Source organism: Apus apus, chromosome 6, assembly GCF_020740795.1.
Source record: "Apus apus isolate bApuApu2 chromosome 6, bApuApu2.pri.cur, whole genome shotgun sequence".
NCBI lineage: Eukaryota > Metazoa > Chordata > Aves > Apodiformes > Apodidae > Apus > Apus apus.
The window spans coordinates 29507277-29531248 of NC_067287.1; the positions used below are offsets into that span (position 1 = coordinate 29507277).

The 23972-nt window shown below is 37.8% G+C and overlaps 1 protein-coding gene across 6 annotated transcripts in view; it reads left to right on the forward strand.

Moving 5' to 3' along the window:
* Nucleotides 1-23968, forward strand: part of RFTN2 (raftlin family member 2) — a 34821-nt gene extending 10853 nt beyond the window's left edge. For 2 of the 6 annotated variants that reach the window (XM_051623699.1, XM_051623700.1), the window contains exons 6-10: nt 2256-2456; nt 6557-6678; nt 7782-7885; nt 14038-14116; nt 19108-23178. In XM_051623699.1, coding sequence (XP_051479659.1) covers nt 2256-2456; nt 6557-6678; nt 7782-7885; nt 14038-14116; nt 19108-19377 — 776 coding nt within the window. In that variant the 3' untranslated portion in view covers nt 19378-23178. Of the gene's footprint in view, nt 1-2255; nt 2457-6556; nt 6679-7781; nt 7886-14037; nt 14117-19107; nt 23179-23778 lie in introns of those variants that run through there. The other 4 variants (XM_051623698.1, XM_051623702.1, XM_051623703.1 and 1 more) reach the window with 4 other exon arrangements.
* Nucleotides 23969-23972: the final 4 nt, after the last annotated feature.

Below are 23972 nucleotides of genomic sequence, written 5' to 3' on the forward strand. Positions count from 1 at the left end.
AATCTGGTCATAATGGATTCTTTCTGGTTAACATGCCTTCAAGAAGCATCCTGAAAGAGTTCACTTAAATTAATGCATTGACTATGAAATCAAAGAGGGTAATTGTTACAAAATGAATTTACACTAGAGAAAAGTAACCATTAAAGAGTTGCATAGGAAGGAAAAATGTCATTGAAAAATGTGGGTGGGATGGTAGAAAATGTAGCTGTAGTAGAATCTGAGATTATGTAGTCTATGTGATGTCCTGAAACACTGACTTCTGGTGCTGAAGCATTAAGACATCCTGGTTTGTTTGGAAGAAAAGGTGAAAAAGAAGAAGTAATCTAAAGCGTGAGAACTAATGCCAGATAGTGTTGTGTAGGCAGCATGAAACTTTAATATCAAGCTTCATTTTGACATAATAGGTTATTCCAGATCTTGTTTATATGTCCTGAAAAGCAACTTTTTCACTTTCCTGTTAAAGAGTTAAGCACACAGTTTGTAGACTCGGGATAACGACTGTAAGCACTGAGATAATCAAGGCACTCCCTGTTTTCAACACTTAAATTAAAGCAGTGCTTGTACAACATGCTGAGCTGTTATAGGATGGTCTGTAAAGCTTAACTCTTCCCTTACAGCTGGAAATAAGGAGTTTGTTATAGTAGCAGAATAGAAACCCTGGAAGTAGAAAACAAAACTCTTAGTTCTTTGTTCATGCAGACTGATGTGACCAGGTACATCAGCAACCACTGCATCTCTTACATGCATTATTCTTGGGAAATTCTTCCAAAAAACTTTGGCAGTAATATGCCAGGCTTCTCTGCTACTAGTCAAATACTCAGTAAATTTGAGTTCCTAGGACAAAACTTATGGAAACTTAACCACCTTTCTTTGTAAATGTTGTATGTAGCGATCCTTTTAAAAAAACATTTATGTGAATTTTCCAAGGAAATTTTATGTGCATGTAGGTGTGTATTGCTACTGAAGTATGCCATTTCTGTTTAGGTTGGCTCAAAAGATGCCAAGTTGTCTTAGATTTGGGGGTCATAAGGTAGAGATTTTGATTATTCATAAATACATGGCATGCAGAGGCAAACTTAATAGAACTGTTTTATTGTTCATGTGTATTGAGAAACTGGATTATTTTTTTCTGAAGAACAAATGCAAGAGATCTCGCTTTAGAATATAGGCAAGGAAGTTAACTTTTGTCAGGATAAACTCATTTATGCTAATACAGCCAGTCATGGAGGTGATGAAATAAATCTGTGTAGAAAGGAGTCATCTCTTTACTGATGAAGTTAAAAATGTTGTCCTTAAATTACCTTCTTCCAGACAGCTGATGTTACTTGCAGTGGGGTAGGGTAACACTTCTCAAGACAGTGAGGGGTTCTCCCAGAGATTGAGTCAGACTACTGGCAGTCCAAATCCTACTTCGGAAATCTCCCTATATTTCAGGAGCCTAGAGGGACTAATATATTAAGTGGGGTCATCTAAACCAAGGTCCTTTGTTTTTGCAATGTGAATACTGCTTTCTAGAGGTTTGTGTTTATTTAGGCTGCTCAAATGTTGAAGTATTAAAGAATCTGCAAGCATATTTGGCAGCTGCTTTGTATTTCACCACAGCAGTGAGATGTGTGAGTACATTTGTAGGATGCATTTATATAGCTAGAAGTTAGACTTCTCACCAGTATTTTCCTAGAATGGTGTGGACTTAAGAATTTTACTGTTTTTATGAATGCTTGTTTATGACTGATTTTGAAACAGTGCTGTCTTAATGCCTAGGTAAAAAAAGCATTTGAGGACAAAGGTTTTGTGTGCTTAAAGTGAGACAGACACCATCAGTTATTGTGTGGGAAACCCCAATGGGCAATTAATTATACCGGTACTTAAGTAATAGTCAGAAAATAATAGGTAAACATCAATACTGTACAAGGCATTCCTAATATCTAAAAAATTAGAAGATTGTCCTGAATCTTCAGTTATAGTAATTCCAAATATTGGTAGGCAGAACTTCCATGAGTAGCAAAAATTAAGCCAGTTTCCACTGACCTTTTCTCTTAGCTGTAATATATATTCTCTACACAAAACCCAGCTACCTAAAGGGTTTAGTGACAACCCAAGCTTAAGCTGAGTGTAGTCACATCAGGAAACAATTCTTTAAACTGTTGCTTAGAACTAGAAAGCCATGTTGAAATGGGAGGAGGATAATTTTAACTTCTTGGGGGGGGGGCACTGTCTTCCAGAGGTTCATTCTTCTTTCTTTTTTTTTTTTTCAGACAAGCTGTATACAGTCTTCAATGTTTTTGATGATGATTCTGCCTGCTGGACCTATCATGAAGGTGTTTTGTCTATGAAGGTAACAAGAAAGGGGCCCATTATTAGTACACTGGAAGCAGACTGGCTAGAACTAACCACATTTTATTACAAACAAGGATTGTCCTTAATTGATTCTTTTGTACACTGGGAGACTTCTAAAGGTGAGTACTGTCCCAGAATATCATGAAGGTTTTACTTGCTAATGTTTCACTACATAATTTTTGAAAAGTAGATAATGTTTTGCTTTTTGGGATGTAGAGCAATATGTAATCATGTTCAGGTACTCATTTTAAATGTTAAGAATCTGATAACTAAAAAGAGTTACTTATTTTTGAGCAGTTACGGCTCTGAAAATTTGAAAATTCTGCTTTGTTTTATCCAATTAAGAATTTCCAAAGCAGGACAGTAGTGTACCAATATAACAAAACAGACCTTTTGTGCTAGTTTTTGTGGTTGTTTATCATTAGATACTTGTTTTCCTGATGTACATATTCTGCTGCTTAATTTAGATACTGTGTTGCACTGTATTGAATATTTCTAATGAGACAAAAGAGCACCTTGAGTTTCCACTGTGCTTGCTGTACTATTAAACTTTAGGCAGACTTTCGGTGACTCCTTTCTCCAACTCTTTGCTGGGTTTAAGAATTTCTTCCAAAACACCAAACTGCATTACAATGCAACTGTTGATCCTGAAGTTTCAATAGGTTTCTGCAGGTTGCTCTGATCAGATGTGAACATATGCAGAGAGTAGAGAAATCTGGTTTTGTCCTTGCCTCGACTTTAGGCTGATCCTCCAGGACCGATTCATGTAGCTGGGAGGGGCATCTTCCCTGGTTCTTCCTGCACTTCTGCAGGAATCTGTCGACTCAGTTAACACTCAGATTGTTACAATGATAGAGCTTCAGGCCACAGGATTTTGACATTCATGTCTATCCTGCCAGTTTCAGTGCAATCTTTTTGTATCCTGGAGAGATCCTGTTACCTCTTTCAGAGTGCCTGTCCTTCATCCTCCTGATGAACAGACACAAGCCCAACATCAGCAGGGCCATCTCTGGCCCAGGCCGTTGGCTCATATCCTGTTGAGCCCAAATTCTTGCCCTTTGGCAGAGCTGTGAGACAGTGCTGTGCCACTGCTGGCAGCAGGAGAAACTTTATTGCCTGAAGTATACTGACCAGAAATTAGAGTTGTTGTAAAAAAAAAAAATATAGTATGTAATCACTGTTCTGCAATAAATTGAAAATAATGCAAAGAAAACAATTGAACTGTAGTGTAAGGGGAACAGACAAAGAGAGCCTGACATATTTATTATTAATGGTGTTTGATAGCAGACTCAGAATTTTTACTTCACTAATGTGATACTTCAGTTAGATTTGTTTATATCTTGTACTAAGTTGTTGGTGTTCCTTTAGAGTTGCTTATTTATGGCAGCTCAGTGTAAGCAAGCAAAACTCAGGGCTGTGGCAGAGAAAAGTCTTGTAAAAAGTTTGTTGAAAAGGTCTCAGAGACCTAGGCAACTGTTACAGTACTCAGGCTGATGATCAAGTGCAGTAGTTAACTTAAGAATGTATTGAAGTGGTTTTCATAAGTCACTTGACATCTGCTTCTTGCATTAATTTTACAAGGAGGGTAGAATTACTGCACATCTGTGCACAAAAACAGCCTAATGGCACAGTTTGTGTTGACCATCTTTTTTGCTCTGAAACTGTAATTCCTATCTATTGAAGTCAGTTGAAGGACAGTTTCCTTTGGAGGGAGAAGAGGTGAGAAATCAGACTTCTAGTTCTCAGTACAGATTTTTTAGAGCTGGAAAACAGCTCCCTTATGATACGTTACAATTGACTATGGGGTGTTTTTGGCAGCTGTTGAAATTAATCTTAGCAGCTGTTGTCCAACAACAGTTTTGCAGTCTTCTCATTCCCTAGTATATGTCTGTTCTCCTCTGTGAATGACTATTTCATCTCTAATACCCAGGTTATGACTTATTTAGGGATTTCATGCTGTGTCTTTGCAGCAGTTGGTGCTTCTGCTTCAGCCTGACTTGAGTGGTATGTGTTTTAGTTACTCGTTGGTGGGATACTGCTGAATTAAACTAGATATATGGAAAGGCACAGCTCACTATGTGGTTGGAATTTTGCAGCTGATCAAGTGTCTCTAGCCACAGTAAGAAATTGTTTCAGCTACTGAATTCTTGAGCTAAAATGTTTGTTCTTGAGGTGAACATCGGAGAGTTTTATAACCAGGTAGAAGTTTGGCATCCAACAGAGGGAAACCTAAAATGCTTATTGGGGGAGAGAAAATATATAAGCCCTTGCACTCCTTACTAGAATTACTTCTTGTATGTCTGTGTCTACATCTAATTGTCATCTTGACCTCAGCTTTGTTTGTTGCTCTTAGAGTGTGAGTTGTCTCTAGCAGTACTTGCCCTTTTACACAGTTTCAGTGAAATGAGCAATTTCTAGCTGTTGTTTTAATGAAAATATTCAATACAAGTCAGGCAGCTGCAGAACTCCTCCTCTGGTTTGCACCCTACAGATGTTCTGCAGACTCAGCAGAACCTTCTTTCTACCAGGATCAAAATTCAATACCCAGTTTAAGGTAGGAGGAAGTTTTAACAAAAATAATGAAGTTAATTCTTAACTACCAACTTGAATGTTCTGCTGCCAAAAGAGGTTGCAGTCATAAAAATAATCCAGGTAAGCTCTCTTTTAGCAACCATTTGGATAACTGTAATCTTTCCTCCATTTGTAGCTGCCTTGGAGGCTCTCATTATAATAGAAGTATCTAAGATTATAAGTGCTGTGGCAGTATTTTTGCTTTTTCTGGTTTATCTGTCATGCAGCACTTTTAAGCAAGGATACACTATTGTAATTGATAGAAGGAGCAGATGAACCAGTTAGCTGCCCATGCAGTTTTTTTTCAGTAGAGGTGATTTTGGTGTGATGTGCTTTATGAATTAATTTTGTCTCAAATTGCTGCTGAGTGAAGGTGTCTTGTGTCAAGTCTTAATGTATTTTGTCATTGTTTGAACAGTGATAGAGAAAGAAATATTCTAACATGTTATAAGTGGACTGCCCATTTTAGGTGTCTGAGTACTAAAAAAATGTCGAAGTCTGTTAATTTATAAGACTGAATATTTATTAATTATAGGAGTTGTGCAGATATGCACGTTTGAGTCGGAAGCCATATATTTAATTCCACATACAATCACATTATATTTAGGTGTAAGCTAAAATTAAGCTATGTCCAGTGTCTCTGCAGAAGTGTGGAAGAGATACATGTGCTAGCATGTAAATAATCATAACTTGAACTTCATAGATCTGTGCCTGCAATATACTAAAAAATAGTTTGAATAAATAGTGGTTGTTTTATGGTACGTTAGCAAGCATGCTCAAAAAACAGGCACTCCTGGCTTATGTGACACAACTTTGGTGTCAATCTGGTCAATTTTAAAACCAGACCAGTTGTATATTGCAAGTTTTCTTTGTTTGGTAGGAGTTAAGTTCATCTGCCTTCCCTGAAGCTGTGACAAAATAATAATCTCTTTATCTTTCTGTGCAATATTGGAGAGGATTTACATCTGATATTATGAGGATTACATAATTTTACTGTTCAGATTTAGTTTAAGATAGTCAGCTGTCAAGGTACATATGCACAGAAGGCTTTCTAATGGCTCTTAAGAGAAGCAAGATCAGAAGAGGAACCAATATTTGATGCACATCTTTGGTTTGAGCCAAACGGATACTGCCAGGGTTTGACAAGTGAGTCAGAGTTGTGCTCTGAAACTTCCTTCCCATCAGGAATCTTCCTAAAATCACTTCTGTTTCAGGCTCTTCCTGTGGCCGTGTATGTATTTAAGCAAGAGCAGCTAGGCTTTGCACTTGGTGCTTCACTTACCCTATTGCTCTCTTGCATCAAACCCACAGGCACAGATTGTCAGGCATATAGTGTTGGAGTTGAATAAAGAGTTTGTGCCTGTCTGCTGCAGCTGAAATGTCAAATAAAGGAAATTAGAAGTGGCTCATGCTCTTGAGAACATGAAATGCTTCCTAGTTCAGATTGTATAGAGAGTTTTGAATAATGTGACTTGCATACTTCATCAGACAGCAACTAGATGCAGAAATAACTACAAATTTGAGTTATTTGCTGTCTCAGTTTTAGAGGACTGTTCAATGACAAAAAACAAGCCCAACAAGCCCATGTGTACATCTCACTAAGGTATCAGCCTAAACTTGGTTTCAGTTTTTGTCGTTTTGTTCACAGGGGACTATTTGCCCAAATCTTTAGAAGGATTATTTATCTATGAAGAAGAAGGTGCTGGGGTTCCAGGCTCTAACAGGAAAGGAAATGATGCAATAGTTGTTGAACAATGGACAGTCATTGAGGTAAACTGTTGATTATTTAGCAATATGGTTTCCAATTTCTAGTTTTCTTTGGTTTTCCTTACAAGTACCAGTGTTTGATAAATATTATGCGTAATTTAATTAAGCCACCTGCATAAACTAATCTAAAACTGAGTCATAAAAAAAGTCAGGCCTGTGGCCTGTTAATGTGCATAAAAAACAGGCTGCAGGGCTAACATTTACAGATGTTCACACCAACAAATACAACCACCAAGTAATTTGTTTTATGTATGTGTTCCAAATCAACTTAGACAGTAAGTGCAGCTCTACTGACAAAGTGCTGAAGTATTTTTAAACAAAAAGGGGAAGAAAATAGCAAAAACTAGAAACAGAACAGACAATTTTATAGTGAACTCATTCCGTTCCGTTTTCTAATGTATATTCTTAGTAACACTGTACTGCTAAATATGAAAAACCTGATTTTTCCAAATAAATTTACATGCAGTACTGGAGCATGGTACAGCAATAAAATTAAGGTTTAAAAATATTTTAATGTTATAAGATTGTTGGCATTAATTAATGACATCTGAAATAATCATTGTTGGAGGATATTTAAGGCTTACTGTTGAAATACTCAACGAGAAATACATTTATCAAAATGAAAAGAAACAGCATAAAACTAAGACCTTGTATATAAAAAAAACCCAACCAACCCAAACCCAGAAGAACAACCAAAACCCAAGCAAATAAAAAAACAACCACCAAAACTTCTGTAGATAGGTGAAATGCTTGTTATTCAGATGGGAAGTAAATACCTAAACATGTCAACTGAGACACCTCTTTAGGGTGTTTAGAAGTTTTAGGCATTAATTTAGCAACATGACCAGTTGAACAAGTATGATGTGCTTTGACTGCCCTGCTGAATCAGGGCTCATAAAAGTTCATGTTGATTTTCCTCATCTTATGTACTCTTGAACTTCTCAAATTGTTTTCATTTTGAAATAGTGAATCTCCACCAGACAACACAGTTCAATGTCACCTCAAAGGATTATCTCATTATAAGTGAGAGTTGCTTTAATTTGTGTACAAATGCAAATAAAACCTGTGCGGAGTCTCTTTACTACTTTTTATAATTATTAATGTAGGGGTGTGAAATTAAAACAGATTATGGGCCTTTATTGCACACGCTGGCTGAGTTTGGATGGCTCCTGACCTGTGTCCTGCCTACACCCGTCGTACGACATGACAGGTACCCAAATACTGGATTACAGCATTTTTGGTGTATGCATTTTGGTATTAGCATGTGATTAGTTGTGTGCTTAAATGTAAAAGGAAAAAACTGCTAACTGTGTTACTTGCATATAGAATTTGAGAGGTAAGTAGCGTTATGATGGAATCTAATTTACCACATTGTTTTAGGACTGCTGACTTCAGCAAGTTTATAACTAGACCAGTAATCCTAAATTTAAAATACATTGCTTATATCTAAATATTAATGATTTTATTTAGGGTGCTTTTTTGTCACATACCCAGTTCTCAGCAATGGGGTTACTCCTATGCCTCAAGTTTAAGCAAGCGTTGAAATGTTTCCCTGATTTAGGGACTTGGTGAATGACTCAGTTAAACTATGTAAGAAGTCATGTTGCCACAAGACAATCATGCAGTATTGATTGCAAATTAGGGAGGAGAATGTGCTAATCTGGCAAGTTATTGGACTGTTTCCTTCTGTAATGTAGATGTTATGTTGTAGTTGAAATATAGTATTGAGCTACTGGATTTCAGTTCTTTTACTGTAATATTAATTTAAATTACTGAGGGGGCTCTATATACGAAGGGTTAAATGGCAGATATGGATCACCTACAAGGCTCCAGGTTTTCTGTTTTTAACAAAAAAATACTGTCTTTTTTTTTTTTTTACAGTATCAAAAATGGCAAGTTGGACATGAGATTAAGCATACACTTTTATAAATTATTCTCCTGTTAGAGTAAGATTGCCAGGGTTTGAAAACAAATATACTGAGGCATGGTTTAGGGCTTGTTAAGGATCAAGGAAAGAGTGGGTGATTTCTGTAATCTTTGGATCCAGACCTTGCTATATTAAATAAAGAGAGCATGAAAAAGGATATGAATAGAAAGGTTCAATGAGAGTTGCTCCAAGAAAGTGGAATTTTGTTCAAGTGATTTGACTTAATTAAATCAACTCACCCATGTGAAAAGGAGGTTTTTCTGGTCAAGAAATACGTGTTGATGGTTGATTTTTATGGTGGTTTTGGTTTTTTTTAATAGTTTATTTTAACCAACTGGTAAAATGCAAAACCAGAAGAAACTGTGATAAAACAATATGGTGTGTTCTGGTATTGTTTTTTTTAAGGGTCTCTGTTTTGTTTTCTTCTGAAGTCTATGAAATTCTTAATTTCTAAAGTTCCTGATCCCAAGAAAAGCAATTTTCACAGTATGAAGCAAAATGGTTATCCTTTAATTTCTTGAAACAAAACTTTGTAGTTTAAGTGGATTAGCTAGTGACTTGTTAAGGGTCTGTGAACCACCAAGCCTGGTTTTCATAAACAGGTGGAATCTTTGGCCAAATCTAGAGATTGAGAGTAAGGTTTCAAGATCTGGATCTACCTCTTGAAGGACAAGAGTAGGCAATGGGGGAGAGAGATTTTAGTAGTCATGGTGCACTGTGAGTCATAGAATGAGAGAGATGTTTTAGCCTCAAACCTCCTCTATCCCACAAGGAGTGTAATTGTACCCATCCTTGTTTTCTGGCCTGAAGGGTATGGGAGGTGTCTGCATGAATTGAGTAATATTTGTTATCCTAGTGTGGCTTATGAGATACTTCTGGAAGGGATAAGATTATTCATGTTTTATGTACATGTCATGTATTTAATATACAGCAACTTAATTTTCTTGTAAAAGAGAAAAAGCCCATGAACAAGAATTCCTAATTAGGAATTAAGAATTTCTAGTCCAAAAAAGAATCATAGAATCCTAGGGGTTGAAAGGGACCTCAAAAGATCATCTAGTCCAACCCCCAAGAAGAAATGTGTTTCTATCCTGACTGGCTAAGTGGTGATTGATAAATGCTATTTTTAGGCATTGATGGTGGTATTTAAAGAGGAGAAGAAATTCCTGGATGGTTACTGTGTGTCTGATATGAAAGATACCATTACTGTGGTGGTGGATTATCCAAGGAATGCAAGTTAGATGTCTCAGTAAAGGACATTTTATGTTGCTGAACAGCTGTTCTTTTTCCAGACTTGGAGCTCTGGCCTCAAACCCAGCCTGAATATTAACAGGCTTCAGACACACTGAATAATAAGCAACGTTTTGGACAATCTGGCAAATAAGCGTCTTATTTATTTTTAAAAACATAAATTTAATAAAGTCTATATAGAAAATTCTAAGAATCAAATGTTGGCAGGGCAGCCAGCTCTCCATTTTCATTCACCTTTATTTTGCTCTAATCTGTTTTCCTTTTTACCCTAATTTATTTGCAAAACTTTCACTCATCTCAGATACTCAGTGATCTGTTCCTAGCTGTTAGACCCACGACTTGTCTGCAGACCAAGAGAGTGACCAACAGGCTAGCAGGTTCTGGGGTGGGACAGGGCTGTCATGTACTGGTGTTCCTTTTCTGGTTTTCATCTGGTTAGGATTTGAAACATTTTTTAAAACATCAGGCTGTAATGTCTGTTCCTGTATGGTTTTGTTGTTGTTTGAAGCTTTTCCTTTTTTAAATCTGCTTCTCTCCGTAAAATGTCCTGCTGTTTGGAGGGTCAATGGATCACTGTCCTGTGGCAGGCAGGGACAACAGTCTGTAGGTCTGCTACAAGGGCTCAATGGTATTGGATGCAGGAAACAGTTCCTTGAGGCATGTTATCTTTGCTGTTACAAATAGAGCAATAGTAGATGTTTCCTATTCTTGAAACACAGAGTTGCTTTTTTGTGCAGTGTTTGAAAAATGAGCACTGTGTCGTTTGGGGATGTTTTTTTTTGGTCAGCATACTATATAACCCTCAGAAGTTCCCCTCTTCTGTCAGTGATTCTCTTTTTCTAGGGTTATGAGAAAACACAGTGAAAAAAAGTGCATATGTTGCAGTGTTTGTTGTATCCATCCGTATCTTGGACATGTAAATTTTGTTAATAGTCAATGTTAACAAATTTCTGAAAAAATAGACCAAAAAAGAATACAAAACAGATCTACACTAATATTTGTGACCTAAAGAGCCTCCTTCATTACGTACAACTCTTATTAACTAGGTAAATGTCTTCAAGACAAGAATTTGACAGGAATTATGCGAAGTTCAGAATCTATATAGCAAGGATAAAATTACAAGTCCTCTTAGGATTTAAATCTAGTGAGTGCAAAAAATATTTTAGAAGATACTTTGCTGATAACTTAGTGCTACTGCAGTTACTAATATGATCTTATCATGAGTTTGTAGAATTTAATATATGCCGGTGGTCTAAAATTCAAGTAACTTCTAAAGTTGTTTTAATCTTTGACTGAACAGATCCTTTAAACCAGGAGACTCACTGTCCTGAGCTGGTATCTGTGTCATAACTGAAAGTCTTGATGCTGTGAAGTTCCAGAAGACTTAAACATTGTATTTTGGGAAGTGGAAAAACCTGAAATGAGTGAAAAGAATTTATCTTGGTCCTTTTGTTCATTTTCCAGAAAACCTTGTCTACCCTTAAATCCAAGGGCTTTGTGTATAAAATGTCCATGCATTAAAAAATAGATGAGTAAAAATAGGAGCTATTGGCAGTCCTGGTTAGCTTCTGGCTTGGCCAGTGTTTTGGGGGACTTGTTAACTACATGCATGTAATAAGAAAAAAAATTATTGCCCATAGAGCATAAGCAGACAAGCAAATGGCTGATGTTTTAAACAAAAGAGTCTCTGTTGCTCTTCATCCCTTTTAGAAGAAGAGACAGGAAAAAGGCTCCAGCAGCCTTACTCTGCAGTGACCTGTGTTTCCCTTCACTGATTGCTGTAGTCCCTGGAAGTGGGCAAGGCAGGCGCTGGAAAGCCAGCAGCCAAACAGTGCAAAAACATGCACTTGGTGCTTATTAACTCATCCTGACAAACTACTTAATCTAAGTTTTCAAAATGCCCTGACTTTTGAGGCAAAGAGGGGTCGTTGAAATGTGAGGGAAGCTATGGAGTGGTTTGCTGTAAGCACTTTTTCTCATTTAAATTCTGTGGAAATCCCACTGTCATTGAGTTCTTTGTGAATTAAGCTCATAGCTGCTTTGTCGTGTGTGGCATTTTAATCAGGTCAGACTTATTGTCTGGTCACCATCGTGTCCTTTCTCTGCCCTAGTAGAATTTGTACAAGCTATAGGGTTTTTGTCTTTGCTTGGAGGGAATGCAGAAACTGTTACAAAGTAAGCTATAGGCTCTTCCCCGTGCCAGAGACTGTGCTCAGCCTTCTCACTTGAGACAGGTTTCCCAGTTGGTATCATCCAAACAGAGCTGAGGCAGGGAGAGGTAACTAGCCAAGTGGAATAAGGTTGCAGGACTGCTGATTTCCTTGTCGTAACATAAAATTCTAACACATTTTCTTTTAGTGGATGCAGATAGTGAGGTTGGAACTCTCAGAACAGAAAACCTTGTTACTGCAGAAAACAAAGTGAGGTCATTCTCCTTGCTTCCTTGTTTTCTCCACAAATTGGAGCTTAAAGTAGTTGCCTGTTCTCATCCAGGGAAGACATGCAAATATGTCATGACTTGAGTTCAGCTGGACTGAAAGGAAGATTGTGAGGGGCCAAACACCATCACAAAACCATCGTCACTGGCTATTGATCAGATGTAGCTGAGTGTGCTGGGAATAGTCTGTCTTGTGTACTTTCTCAGAACTTACTTCTAGAAGCTCTGCTGGGGCAGGCTGTTAAAAAGCTCTTCCTGATCTCATAGGAACAATTTTAATCCCTGTTTTTTCTTGAAGCAAGTCACTTATGTGAAGTATAAATTAATTCTATCAGTCTTAGCCCTAGCATGAAACAAGAATCTGTTCTCTCAGCTTCATTTGTGTTATTAAGATTGTGATGTACCCATATGAAAGTACAAGCTTACATCACTTTATTAGTTTTCTGTCATGTTATGTGTATTAATAATGTGTCATGATAGAATAGGTAGAATCATGGATACTTAAATGAACTCACTACAGGTCTTCTTTGTGTTTCTGTTTTGCTACTGTCTTTTAGCCTACTCATGGATCTGTAGTCACCCTTCTTCCAAAGTATTTCAGTGTATTTCCTTAGAATGCATTAAGATCTTGTTGCAGGCTGCCCAGAAGTAGGATTTGGTGGGAAGAATTTATCAAAATGTAGTAGCTGATATTTAGAAAAGCACAGGATTTTTTTTTTCCTCTCCTATCTTAGGGCTCTGGTTTTGAAATTCTCACACTTTCAGTACCACAGGGTCGGACTTTGTAGTACAATTTATGTGCTGACCTGTATGTCTGAGGGAAAGGTGATGAGAATAAACATGATGCCTTCAAGAGGATGTCACCAATACTAAAAGAACATAACATTTCTGAAATGTCATATCGGTAGCATCTAGTTTGGTTCCTGAGGAACAACTTCACCTCTTCATATTTATTTTCCTGAAAGTATTTACTTAGGAAAAAAATATAACAGTGCTTCTTTAAGTTATATCTACCACAACAGTATCAACATTTGTAAAAGTTCCAGGACTAAAAACTGAAGTTCCTCTTGTTCCTTTATCTTAGTAATATATTTTATGTCCTTCCTATGCATATATTTCCCATGTACAAAATGGCCAGTGTTGTTTATCTCGTTGTGGATGTAAAGCTTAAAAACTGAGCTGAGTGGTTTTATCCGTAGTTGGTGAGACAGCAAGCTTATCCTGCTGAGTCAAGTACGTTTTGGGTTACAACTAGAAAACACCTCTTAGTTAGCAGTAAAGAATTTTACCTCCCAAGTTTCCTGCCACCAAGTATTGAGATATTTGTTGAATATTGATGTTCAACATATCATGATTGGGCCTATTCATTCATGATATTTGGCCTATTTTTTTTAGTATTGCTGTATATTTGATAATGAAGATTAGATGAAAGAATTTTACTTCAGACATAAAGGTGCAGATTTTGATTAATTTCCAAAAGCAGATATGTTAAATAACTCTATCATAGTAATACAAATTTTTGTTCTATACCTGTTTTCTGTGCAACACCTTAACCCAGTTCTATGCTTTTTAAAACATGTGATTACAGAACTGGTTAGGAATTAATAAACCAGTTAATACTTGGTAGTCTATCCTCACTCATGGACTTGCACGCATACAGCTTAAGAGTTGGCTCTGAAAGGTATGAACATGTTACAGTGACTATTACTGCCTTAAAAATATTAAAACAATTTTCTTTACATTTTAGTGAAGGAAATCTGGCCACAAAGCAAGTTGTTTTTCTTCAGAGACCTATTGTGTGGAATTCTGCTGTCCAGACACCAGAGGTGAGCAGCATGTTTATGGTATTAATATAAAGAAATTGGTATTTCACAGAAACAAACTACACTTCAAAATTACTGGGAAAAAGTAGCAGAAGAGAGTTTCACTCAAAGCCAGTTCAAGTTTGTGGAGGGCTTTTGTTGCTGAACTGGTATGTTATTTTTTTATCAGCCATGTAGCTCTTAAGTAGTAGAAGTATCAGGTGAATGAGATTGGCTATGCTGTGAGTATTTGTTTAGAAGTCTTAATGTTCTGATACAAATCCTGGATCTGTTGCACATGAAAAAGAAAACATTTTATTTTGATTTCAAAAACATCTACTTTTACCCTTTTAGAAAAATACCAGTGTCAATCTGTGCAAGGGATTTTATACTATGGAGGTTAATGGAGTCAAGGGATGTTGGCTGTTGCTGCATGAAAATGTGTGACAGAAAGAGGATTTGTAATTCCTGCAGGTGGACCTCAGCTCCTTCTTGCTTGTGAGTGAGGCTCCTGTAGTAGTGGGTGTATGAAAGTGCTTTGAGGGTTAAGTAGCTGGTAGTTTCGCCACATTCTGCTCAGAGTCAAGGTCACAACTGTCACTGCACCTGTGTAGTGCTATAGTAAATCCTGGTGTGGCCAGAGAAGGATGAGCTGGTGAGCTCTCCTTTGCCAGGTCTTATCCCATGGTGGATTTTTTGTGTTTTTCAATGGTCATTTCACCTTTTTCTAATCAACCTGGCTTTACTGTGATAGTCTTGAGCAGCTGTGAAAACTATGGATGTTTTCACTCATGTCCAGCCCCAAAGTAGTAACTTTATAAACTGTCTTTCATGGTATTACAGACTACTAGAAGGCAGTAAGAACTAGTCTTTTCTTTCTTTGTCTATATAAATAGTTCCATGAGCTTCTAGATGTCTTGGGTTCATATTTGATGTTTCTCTGTCTGTTTTGCTTTCTCTCCACACTGTTAACAGTCATCTGTATTTTCCTCTGCTTAGTTTTTCTAAAATACACTGTCTTCTTTTGTTTTTCTCCAGGCTTTTGCTTATCTTCAGCCTAGCTTCCTTCTCACTGTCCCCTGATAATTACTACTTCCATGCCTGGAAAAACTGCATTCAATGTGCACAATTAATGTCCTGTTTTATTTTTTGTCTCTACTACAATCTCAAGTCCCATCTAGTTTTTGTACACTATAGTTTATTTCCTCATTTGCAAACATTTGAGCTCCTGATTTTTTTTTCTATTCGGTGTTCTGTGTAGTCTCCCTTGCCAATGTCTTAATCTCCTCTTCCATTCATACCCTCTTCTAGAGCCTGCCAACTCCACCTACAATTTTCCCTTCAGTTTCCCTATGTACTGAGCATCTTCAGCGTTTGAAAGCTTCTGACCCTGATCTCATGCCTGACTTGGTAGTCTTTACAGTTGTTCCTAATATATTTCTGAATGCCTGTTTTGGAACATAATTTTTCATATCAATGTTGTAAATATGTAAACCGTGTTATATCAGTCATCAAATAAGGTAATACTTTTCCTGATGCTTCACTACTTGTTTTAATACTCTGTATAATAAGGACATGGACTCCTGATACGAATACTCTGTCCTTGGCAAGGTGTGTTATTTCTAACTATAGGTATCTCTTAAAAGGCAGCATAACTGCATGACAAAAGTTAGTGGTTAAGACTGGATTCTGCCAAGAGTTGTAATACAGACCCGTTCTGTAAAAACATTCAGTCTGAGGAACTGAAGGATCTTTGAGACACAGTTTAAATTAAAAATAGGAAGCATTAAGCTCACAGGTTGTATTCTCTCACTCAGTTGTAAGGTGATCAGCTTTAGTTTATAAAGATAAAATTGTGTGTTTTGTAGTTATTTGACTTGGTGGTGGTGGGAAACCTTTGATTTAAGCATTAACATATGAGAAGTAAACAAATGGCTTATTTGTAGCTATTTACATCAGGATTACTGTGTTTAAAATCTGAACAAACTTAATATCTGAATGTCTTGTCTTAGTACCAGTGAGTGTTATACTTTTCCACTGGGAAATTTCAGTATGCTGAGGTCATTTTAGCATGGGATAAATAGGTAGTTCAGGCTGAAGCTGAAACCTTTAGCGGAGTAATATTTTCCTTGTTTTTCCAGTAATGTTGTTTTTCCCCTAAATGTTCATCTTTTTACTACTTTGTTGTTGTGGGCTTTTTTACCAAGAAGTCTGAATTGGCAAACAGCATATGACAGCTTCATTACAACTTAGATTCTTAAATTTGTTAGTAATACCTGACTGGTATAGAATGTCACACTACCTTTGCGTTGAGGAGCTAGATTTTAGGCGTAAAACAAGCTACTAAAATCTGAAAGCATTAACTTTTGCTCTAGGAACTTCAATACATTTATTAAAAATGCCCCCTGGACATTGACCACTCACCTGTACAAGTTTATTAAGCCCTTAGAAACATATTAAAAACATTTAATTCCTCTGCTGCTCTGTTGTTGGACATGTCATCTGCATTTGCATTTGTACTGTATATATTTTCATTGATGTTCAAATTACATTAAAGGTGTTAACAAGTGTTACGTCTGCAAATTAAAACATTTTTTAAGCACAAAAATACCTAAAAGGTTTTAAGTTAAAAAATTGCACCTTAGTTTAGTTAAGCATACATATCCTTGGCATGTTTGCAACTCTAATCCCTTGAGGAGAAAGCTACCTATGAAAGTGAAAATATGAAACCAACAAGTTGACTGGATCTTAGTAAGAAAGCAGCCCCATCCTCTAACACTTCAGTACCAGTCCCCTAGGGCTCTGATCACATCCCTTTCTGGCTTTCCACAGCACAGTGGGGTCTGGCTGTGGCAGGAACTCTGTCCCACAGGCAGGTCCAGCTGTTAGACCTCTGAGGCTTGTGCTCTGGAGAATGGCAGCACTGGGTACTGATTGTTTGTCTACTTAGCATGTTAATTTTGTTGTTGTTGTTGTTGAAGTTAGCATTGCTATTTTAAAAAAGTTTTGCTTCAGTGAGAATTGAAGGAAAAACCTTTATTACCTTGTCTCTTATTTCCACAGGCTGTCTTTTCTGAGGAGTGTTTGTGTTATGTCCTCACAGCTCATCTCTCTGCCTTCTTGGATATTCGTGGGTCATAATTTGTGCATTATGACCTGGATTATCATTTATGTAAAATGGTTCAAAGGCCTCTTGGATTAGAAGGGCTATACTGTCACAGTGGCCTCTTTGTTTATCACATACTTTTTGCTTTCCTAAGAAATAGTTCAGAGATGGAGATCCAAGATTGAACCACACAGTGCTTGAGGGCTTTCTGTTTTGGTTTTTTCCTCTTTATTTCCCCTGAGCAGACTTCTCCATCCTTTTATTATGGCATTCAGGTGAAGCTAATTTCCTTCTGTTTCTCCTGAGGCACCACCCCATAGTCTAATTTTCCAGTGTCTCCTGTGACAGTTTCCCTAAATAAATTTCCTTTAGCCACAAGGGTTTGAGTGCTGTTTCAAAAGGGTTTGAGAAAAACTTAGCAATGTATAAAAGGAGGGCACAGAACTTGCCTGGGCATGGCAAAAACAGTTGTAGGGTGGTTTAGTTTTTAAGGTGTTGGCATTTGTGCAAATCACCCTGCAAGAGTGGTTGTGTCCTTTGTTCACTGAAATGCAGCTCTGTGTTGAGGCTGGATTCCTTTTTAGCTAGATGTTCTCCTTCTGTGGACAGTGCTGTGTCCCCTGGCAGAGCATCTCCTGCTCTAGCAGTGTTCATGCTGTGACAGCAGGGTCCCAGGCAGGCAGCCAGGGCACTTGTGCCTTTCTGACCATGTCCTGCTGTTGGGACTCAGTGCACCAGTGCTGCCTCTGAAGGTGCTGCATCATCACAGCTCTGAGCACCACAGGTACTCGGGTACCACAGGTAGCTCCTGATGCTAAAAGAAGGTAAATCTTTTCTGTATTTGTGATGCCTCAGCATAGTCCTTACCATAGTCTGATAGGTCTGTTGTTTGTGTAAATCAGTCTGCTTGCTTTTTTGTTTTGCACTGGCAGCCATCACTTCAGCAAGAAGCACGTCAGGAGATCCCAGTATTAATGTCAGGTTGTATTTATACTGAGTTCTTCCTCTCCGATTGCTCTACACGACAGTTGCTAACTTCTACTTGCCATTTTCTGAGGAAGCCTCTGAAGGCCTTTATGGGCAGAGCTGGAAAGATAGGAAAGCTTTCTAGTCCTGCCATGAGATGGATCCATGGGAAATCTTCAGTCCTGTGAAGTGGTCAGATGACACTCTTAAAGCGATCTATGTCAATGGCTCCTAATCACATCTTTATAAAATATTACACTCTTGTTGAAGCTCCTAGACAGAACTGTGACTGACATGCACTCACGTTCAGAGCAGCTTGCAGATGAGTGCAAGACATTGTACGTGGTGGCACATGAATATGGGAGTTAAAGGAGAGTGAGCCTGTGTATGGCTACTGTGGTAGCTGGAGATGGGGGAACCACCCCTCTGGGCAGAGGGGGCACTGCAGCTGAGAGGAGGCTGATAGCAGCATCTGTGCCACCCTCAAGCATTCATCCCTGCAGAGCACAAGAAAGGGCAGCCCATGCATGTGCCATGTGGCAGAAAGCATCAGGCAGGGTACATTAGACATGTACAGAAGGCACAGAAATCGTGCTTTCTTCAAACAGCTGATTCTAGTGTAGCCTGAGACTTGTAAGTCATTTTGCCAAGTAGTTCAGAAGAACCAAGCATTATTGAAGTATTTTTTCTTGGCATTTGTTTGTACTTTCTTGAATCTTGACTACATCTTCTATCTTCTTTGTCTCTTCTGAAGCTTATAGAGAACAAAAATTTCTGTTGGAGGTTTTTCTGCAGTGTACTTCATAGTTTAAACTGGACTGTTAGATGCTGCCTTATGTTAAAATGCAGCTCAAGTTAAATCCATGCATGACTCACTGCAAAGGGTTTGGCTTTTTTTCCTTAAATAAGCTAACATTTCCATCAACTTTCTATTGTATTTCAGAAGAAATCCCTAAGACAAGATATTGGGGAGGAAAAAGGCAGAGTCTCCAGCAGAAGTGTTGGATTAGACACGGCTACTTCTCGCCCTGCAGAAATTGGACAAGCACCAGATGAGTTTCACCTATCTGCTTCTAAACAATGTTGGATCAAGGAGGCATCCTCCCAATATGGAGGCTTTCCAGGATTCAGCAGCAGTGATGGAGTATTAAGGGAACTGGATGATGGACAATTTGACCAGGAAGATGGAGTAACTCAGGTCACATGTATGTAATAAAGTAAGTGCATCAGATGGACATGTACAGAATTGACACAAACATTTGATTTGCGTTTTTTTAAATCATACTACTTTAAGTGCATTGGTATAATCCTATGAGTTTTCCTAGACTTGTTTTGTATTTTTGTTAGTTTATTTGTTGTGTTAATCCTACTGTAGTAATAATACTACTGCAAAATAACTTGTTTTCCTGCCTCTAAGAGAATAACTACATGACTGGGTGCTCTCTTAACTTGTTAATGCTTTTGACAAGCAAGGAAGCAAATGCTGCAAAACAGTGATAGTTTGAATTGTGTAAGAGAGAAAGGAATGAGGATGTTTATTTTCCACAAGCTGGAGGAATGTTGTTTGTTGTTTGTTTTTTTTTAAAGGGTGTTGTATATATTGGTGGGGTGAAAAAAGAAGAATGAACTTATGTGGCTGTTAAGTTTTAACCTTACTAGGCTTTTGAGTTTACTCAAGGCAAGAGAAATGTGTCTTACATTAGAGTGTTAAGAATTTAAGCTACATTCAGACTTGGTATGTACAGAAAACCTCTAGAGGCTGTAGGCAGACACTTGTTCCTGTAATCTAATTTAATCTATGCAGGTTTTAGCAGGGTTCCTTGTACTTCTAAGCCAAAAGCTATCCAAGCATATAGCCTGTATAATGATATTCATACTTACAAGGGGAAATTAAGAACCACTCACCACCCTGAAGATAACTTGCACTCTTGACTAGTTGGAGAAACTCACTAAGAACCATTGACAGCAGAGGTGCACAATGATGCTGTAATATATGGGAGGAAGTAGACCGCACTTAATAGGAAATATTAGACTATACACAAATATGCTAACGTATATATAAAAATGTCTTGGCTAAATGTGTCTCACTGGGTAAAGTTTATTCAACTGCATCAAATACCAGAAAGAATGTTCAGAGAAAAGGATGAAGCTGCTGTGCTTCCACCCTCACCCTTGGGAGTAGCTGCTTGTATTCAGGGAGGTTAACACTGGTACGGCTCTGTGGGGAGAGGCATGAACAGGGCTTGGTTTTTTGCTGCTGTAAAATTACATTTTACAGAGAAAAAGCTGGAAAAAAAAATGCATCTCAGAAGATAAATGTGACTATACATAAAATCTGCTTTTTTCAGTTCATTTTAGAAGCCAAAATTATACCTGCTCGTCACACAAGCTAATGGAAAACCTAGGAATTCTGAATATTTCAAGTCAAAGCATTTTTAAGTACATCAAAGAAGCTGTTGACCTTTTATAAAGCAGTATCCCTGATTAAGATGGCTGACAGTAGTGAATCCTAAACTGCACTACAAATATTTATACAACAAGATACAATGTATAAAGTACTAAATTAAATGCAGTTAACCTTTCTAGTAGATAAAAGGAGTAATTTTACTGAGATCTTTCAGTATCAGCTGTTGAAAATGCAGAAAATTCAGTATGTTAGCATGTTTCTAACATAACTTTTCCCTTTATGATTAATGGGATGTGCACAAGGGAGATTGATTTGGAACAAGGGTAGATACTGAGTATGCTCTGGATGGATTCCACAATACTATAGAATCATTAAGGTTGGAAGGGACCTTAAAGATCAAGTTCCTGGCTTGAGCTGGGTAGATGATGTCACTCTGCCACCATCTCTGTAGCCTTGTTGTAGAAGGCCACCAGACTGGTCAGGCATGACTTGCCCTTAATGAAGCCATGTTGGCTGCCATCAGTCATCTCTTTATTTTCCATGTGCCTTAGCAGACCTTCCAGGAGGATCTACTCTATGACCCTGCCAGGCACAGAGGTGAGACTGACTGGCCTGTCTGTAGTTTTCTGGGTCTTCCTTTTTCCCCTGTTTAAAAACAGGGGCTTTGTTCCCTTTTTTGCAATCAGCAGGAACCTCACCAGACTGCCATGAAATATCAAATATGATGGACAGAGGCTTAGCAACTGCATCCACCAGCTCCCTCTGGACCTGTGAGTGAATCCTATCAGGCCCCATAGATTTATGCACCTTCAGGTTGTTTAGATGGTCATATCCACACTTGCTTAGCAAAAAGGGCTGCTCTTAAAATTAAGCCATATTCTGGTTCAGTAGCCCACAGTTATAATGTGCTTTAGTCCTTGCTTTTGAGTGTCACAGTGGTTGACTGTGCTGCAAACCTCTAAATGTCTTTCTAGTCTTTTTAATTAATGTAAATATGTGAAATTGTTTCCTCTGATCCCACTCAGCAGTTCCTCTATAGTTAAGGACAGCTGTTTAATGCCATTTGTCTCACAGTATGAGAAGTTGCCCATGCTGTAGGAACATGAATTGAGATGTGTTTTTTTTTCTGGCACTCTGGTGTCTTTCACCCCAGGTGTCTTAAGTTACATTTAGGCTCTGCATTGGAAAAAATAAAATGCAGTTCTTGACGGGGCAGGAAAAGCAAACCTGAACAGGGGCCAAGACAGGTATCTAAAGTGAGTGGCATGGAGAGGGTACCGAAGGAGTAAATTCTTGAGCTTTCTTTTTTGATACAGGAACTCAAGGGAATCCTGGAAGTGGTAAATAGCAAGTCTGAAACAAAGATACCAGTTCAGCTAAGTGTAGAACTCCTGGGTGCTGGATGGTGTGTGTAAAGCTAACAGGGATTTAAGAGGTCATTGAAAAATTCCTGAAAGGGAAAAAAAAAAATGTAAAAATTGCTCAATTCTCTCTAAAAGCCACTAACCTAGAAGAAACTGCTGGAGATACGAAAGCTGGTCTGAGTGACTGCATGCTTATCCTACTCTACAGATTACTGGAAGCACCTGTGCTTTGTGCCTGGTGGGCATGTAGCTGAGTATTCCTGCTGCAGGGCTTTCTTTCAGAAATCAGAGTAAATTGTTTCCTCAGCCTGTGTGAAGACTGCAAAAGTTACCTGACTTCACACATTAGTTGAAGAAGACAGAATAAACCACCCATCTCCCTAGGGCATGGATGCTGAAACAGAAATAATTAAAAATGCTTCTAAAGCAAATAACAGAAAATCTGTTTATTTCTTTGTAGTTAAAAATTCTGAAAGCCAACTATATCTTAACTGGAAAAGTAAAAAGGGAAGGGTGCATTTTGGGCTTAGGTGATTCTAGTTTAAGCTGCTTTTTTCATCACCTGGTCTTACACAAACTAGAAAATTACAGTATGCCTTTATTAGTGTTGTGACCAGCAACATCCAATAACTAAGTTGGTAAATCAGAAGAGCTGTCAGAGTAACCCTGTTGTTTTTTTAATGCTCCTTTATATATATGTATTATTTATATATATAATGCACATACACACTGTTCAGTTTTCATTTTACTGCAATGTATGTCATAGTCATGTTTTTATTGAAAGAATTGCAAATCAAACTTAAAAGCATGGATGCATTTTCTGGCACAAAATTAGGTAAATTATTCAATAACAAGGCTTCTATTAGGAGCCTGTGGGTCTGAATTGTAATTTACTTACCTGTAAATGACAGCAGAAATGCCCTGCAACTATTAAGAAGAGATAGAAGGCAACAAATGCTGTTTGTGAACGTCTGCAAAAGACTGTTTATACTTTCTGATTCTTAAATTGTTTGGAGAGGAAATACTTTCCTAGTGTTCATAAGCAGGGAGGAACAATCCACTGTAAAACAAACTTTGTGCCCTGCTCGTAACTGCCACAACAGTTTATGTACATACCTGGTCAACTGCAATACACTGCTGCTTAACTTCTGTTTCTGCTCTGTAAAACACTATTTTTGTTAAGCTAAGATCTTTTCTATATTTGATAAGAAGATTCTCACCATTAAAAGCACTTAACAAATCAGCTACTAGTTTCTTCTGTTTGTCTCACACTGACATTAAGTGGGCTAGGTCAATGTATATACCTTCCCTTAGACTTTTTTGCAGTCTTGTCTGTACAGGTCACAAGGGAAAGCTTGTTAGACTTGCAGTCATCCATTAAAAGCTGATTAGATTTTCCTTCTTCTTAGTACAGTAATCTTTTGAAAGTAAGAAGTGCAGGTTGCTGTCTTGACAATTCCCTATGGCTAAGTTTAGAGAATAGTTGGCTAGGATTTACATTTTTCAAAGCCAAATTCCTGTTTCAGAATTTAGACAACTGGTATGAATTGAAGAAGTGAACATTCCTGACCTCAAGGTGAGTATAACCTGAAAGAGACAAAGTGGTTTAGGGGAACTTGTCTGGTGATGTGTTCTGATCTGTTTAAGCAGATAAACTTTGACAACATTGGACAAGAAAGCTCAGTGACTAAGGGAAAAGATCAGGAAAAACCTCAGTGACTAAGAAGTCAGATGAAAGTTCTCTCCTGCTTACAATATGCCCTTGTATCTGTGACATGCTGTTCCAATGTGCTTATTTTGCTATCTGGAAGGTCCTCTTCTCTATCTCCCTTTTTAATTGTAGAACCACCATTTTCTGATTTGAGAGATGTATAGATTTGAGGTCTGACTTCAAGATGCTAACAAGTAATGTCTTTCTTTACTTTGGAAAGAAGAAATACAACTTCAGCAGAGATGGAAGAGCACTGAACTTTCTCTGGGATGCATTCAGTTGCCTGGATTCTCTGACAACATGAAAAATGAGAATCACTTACCAAA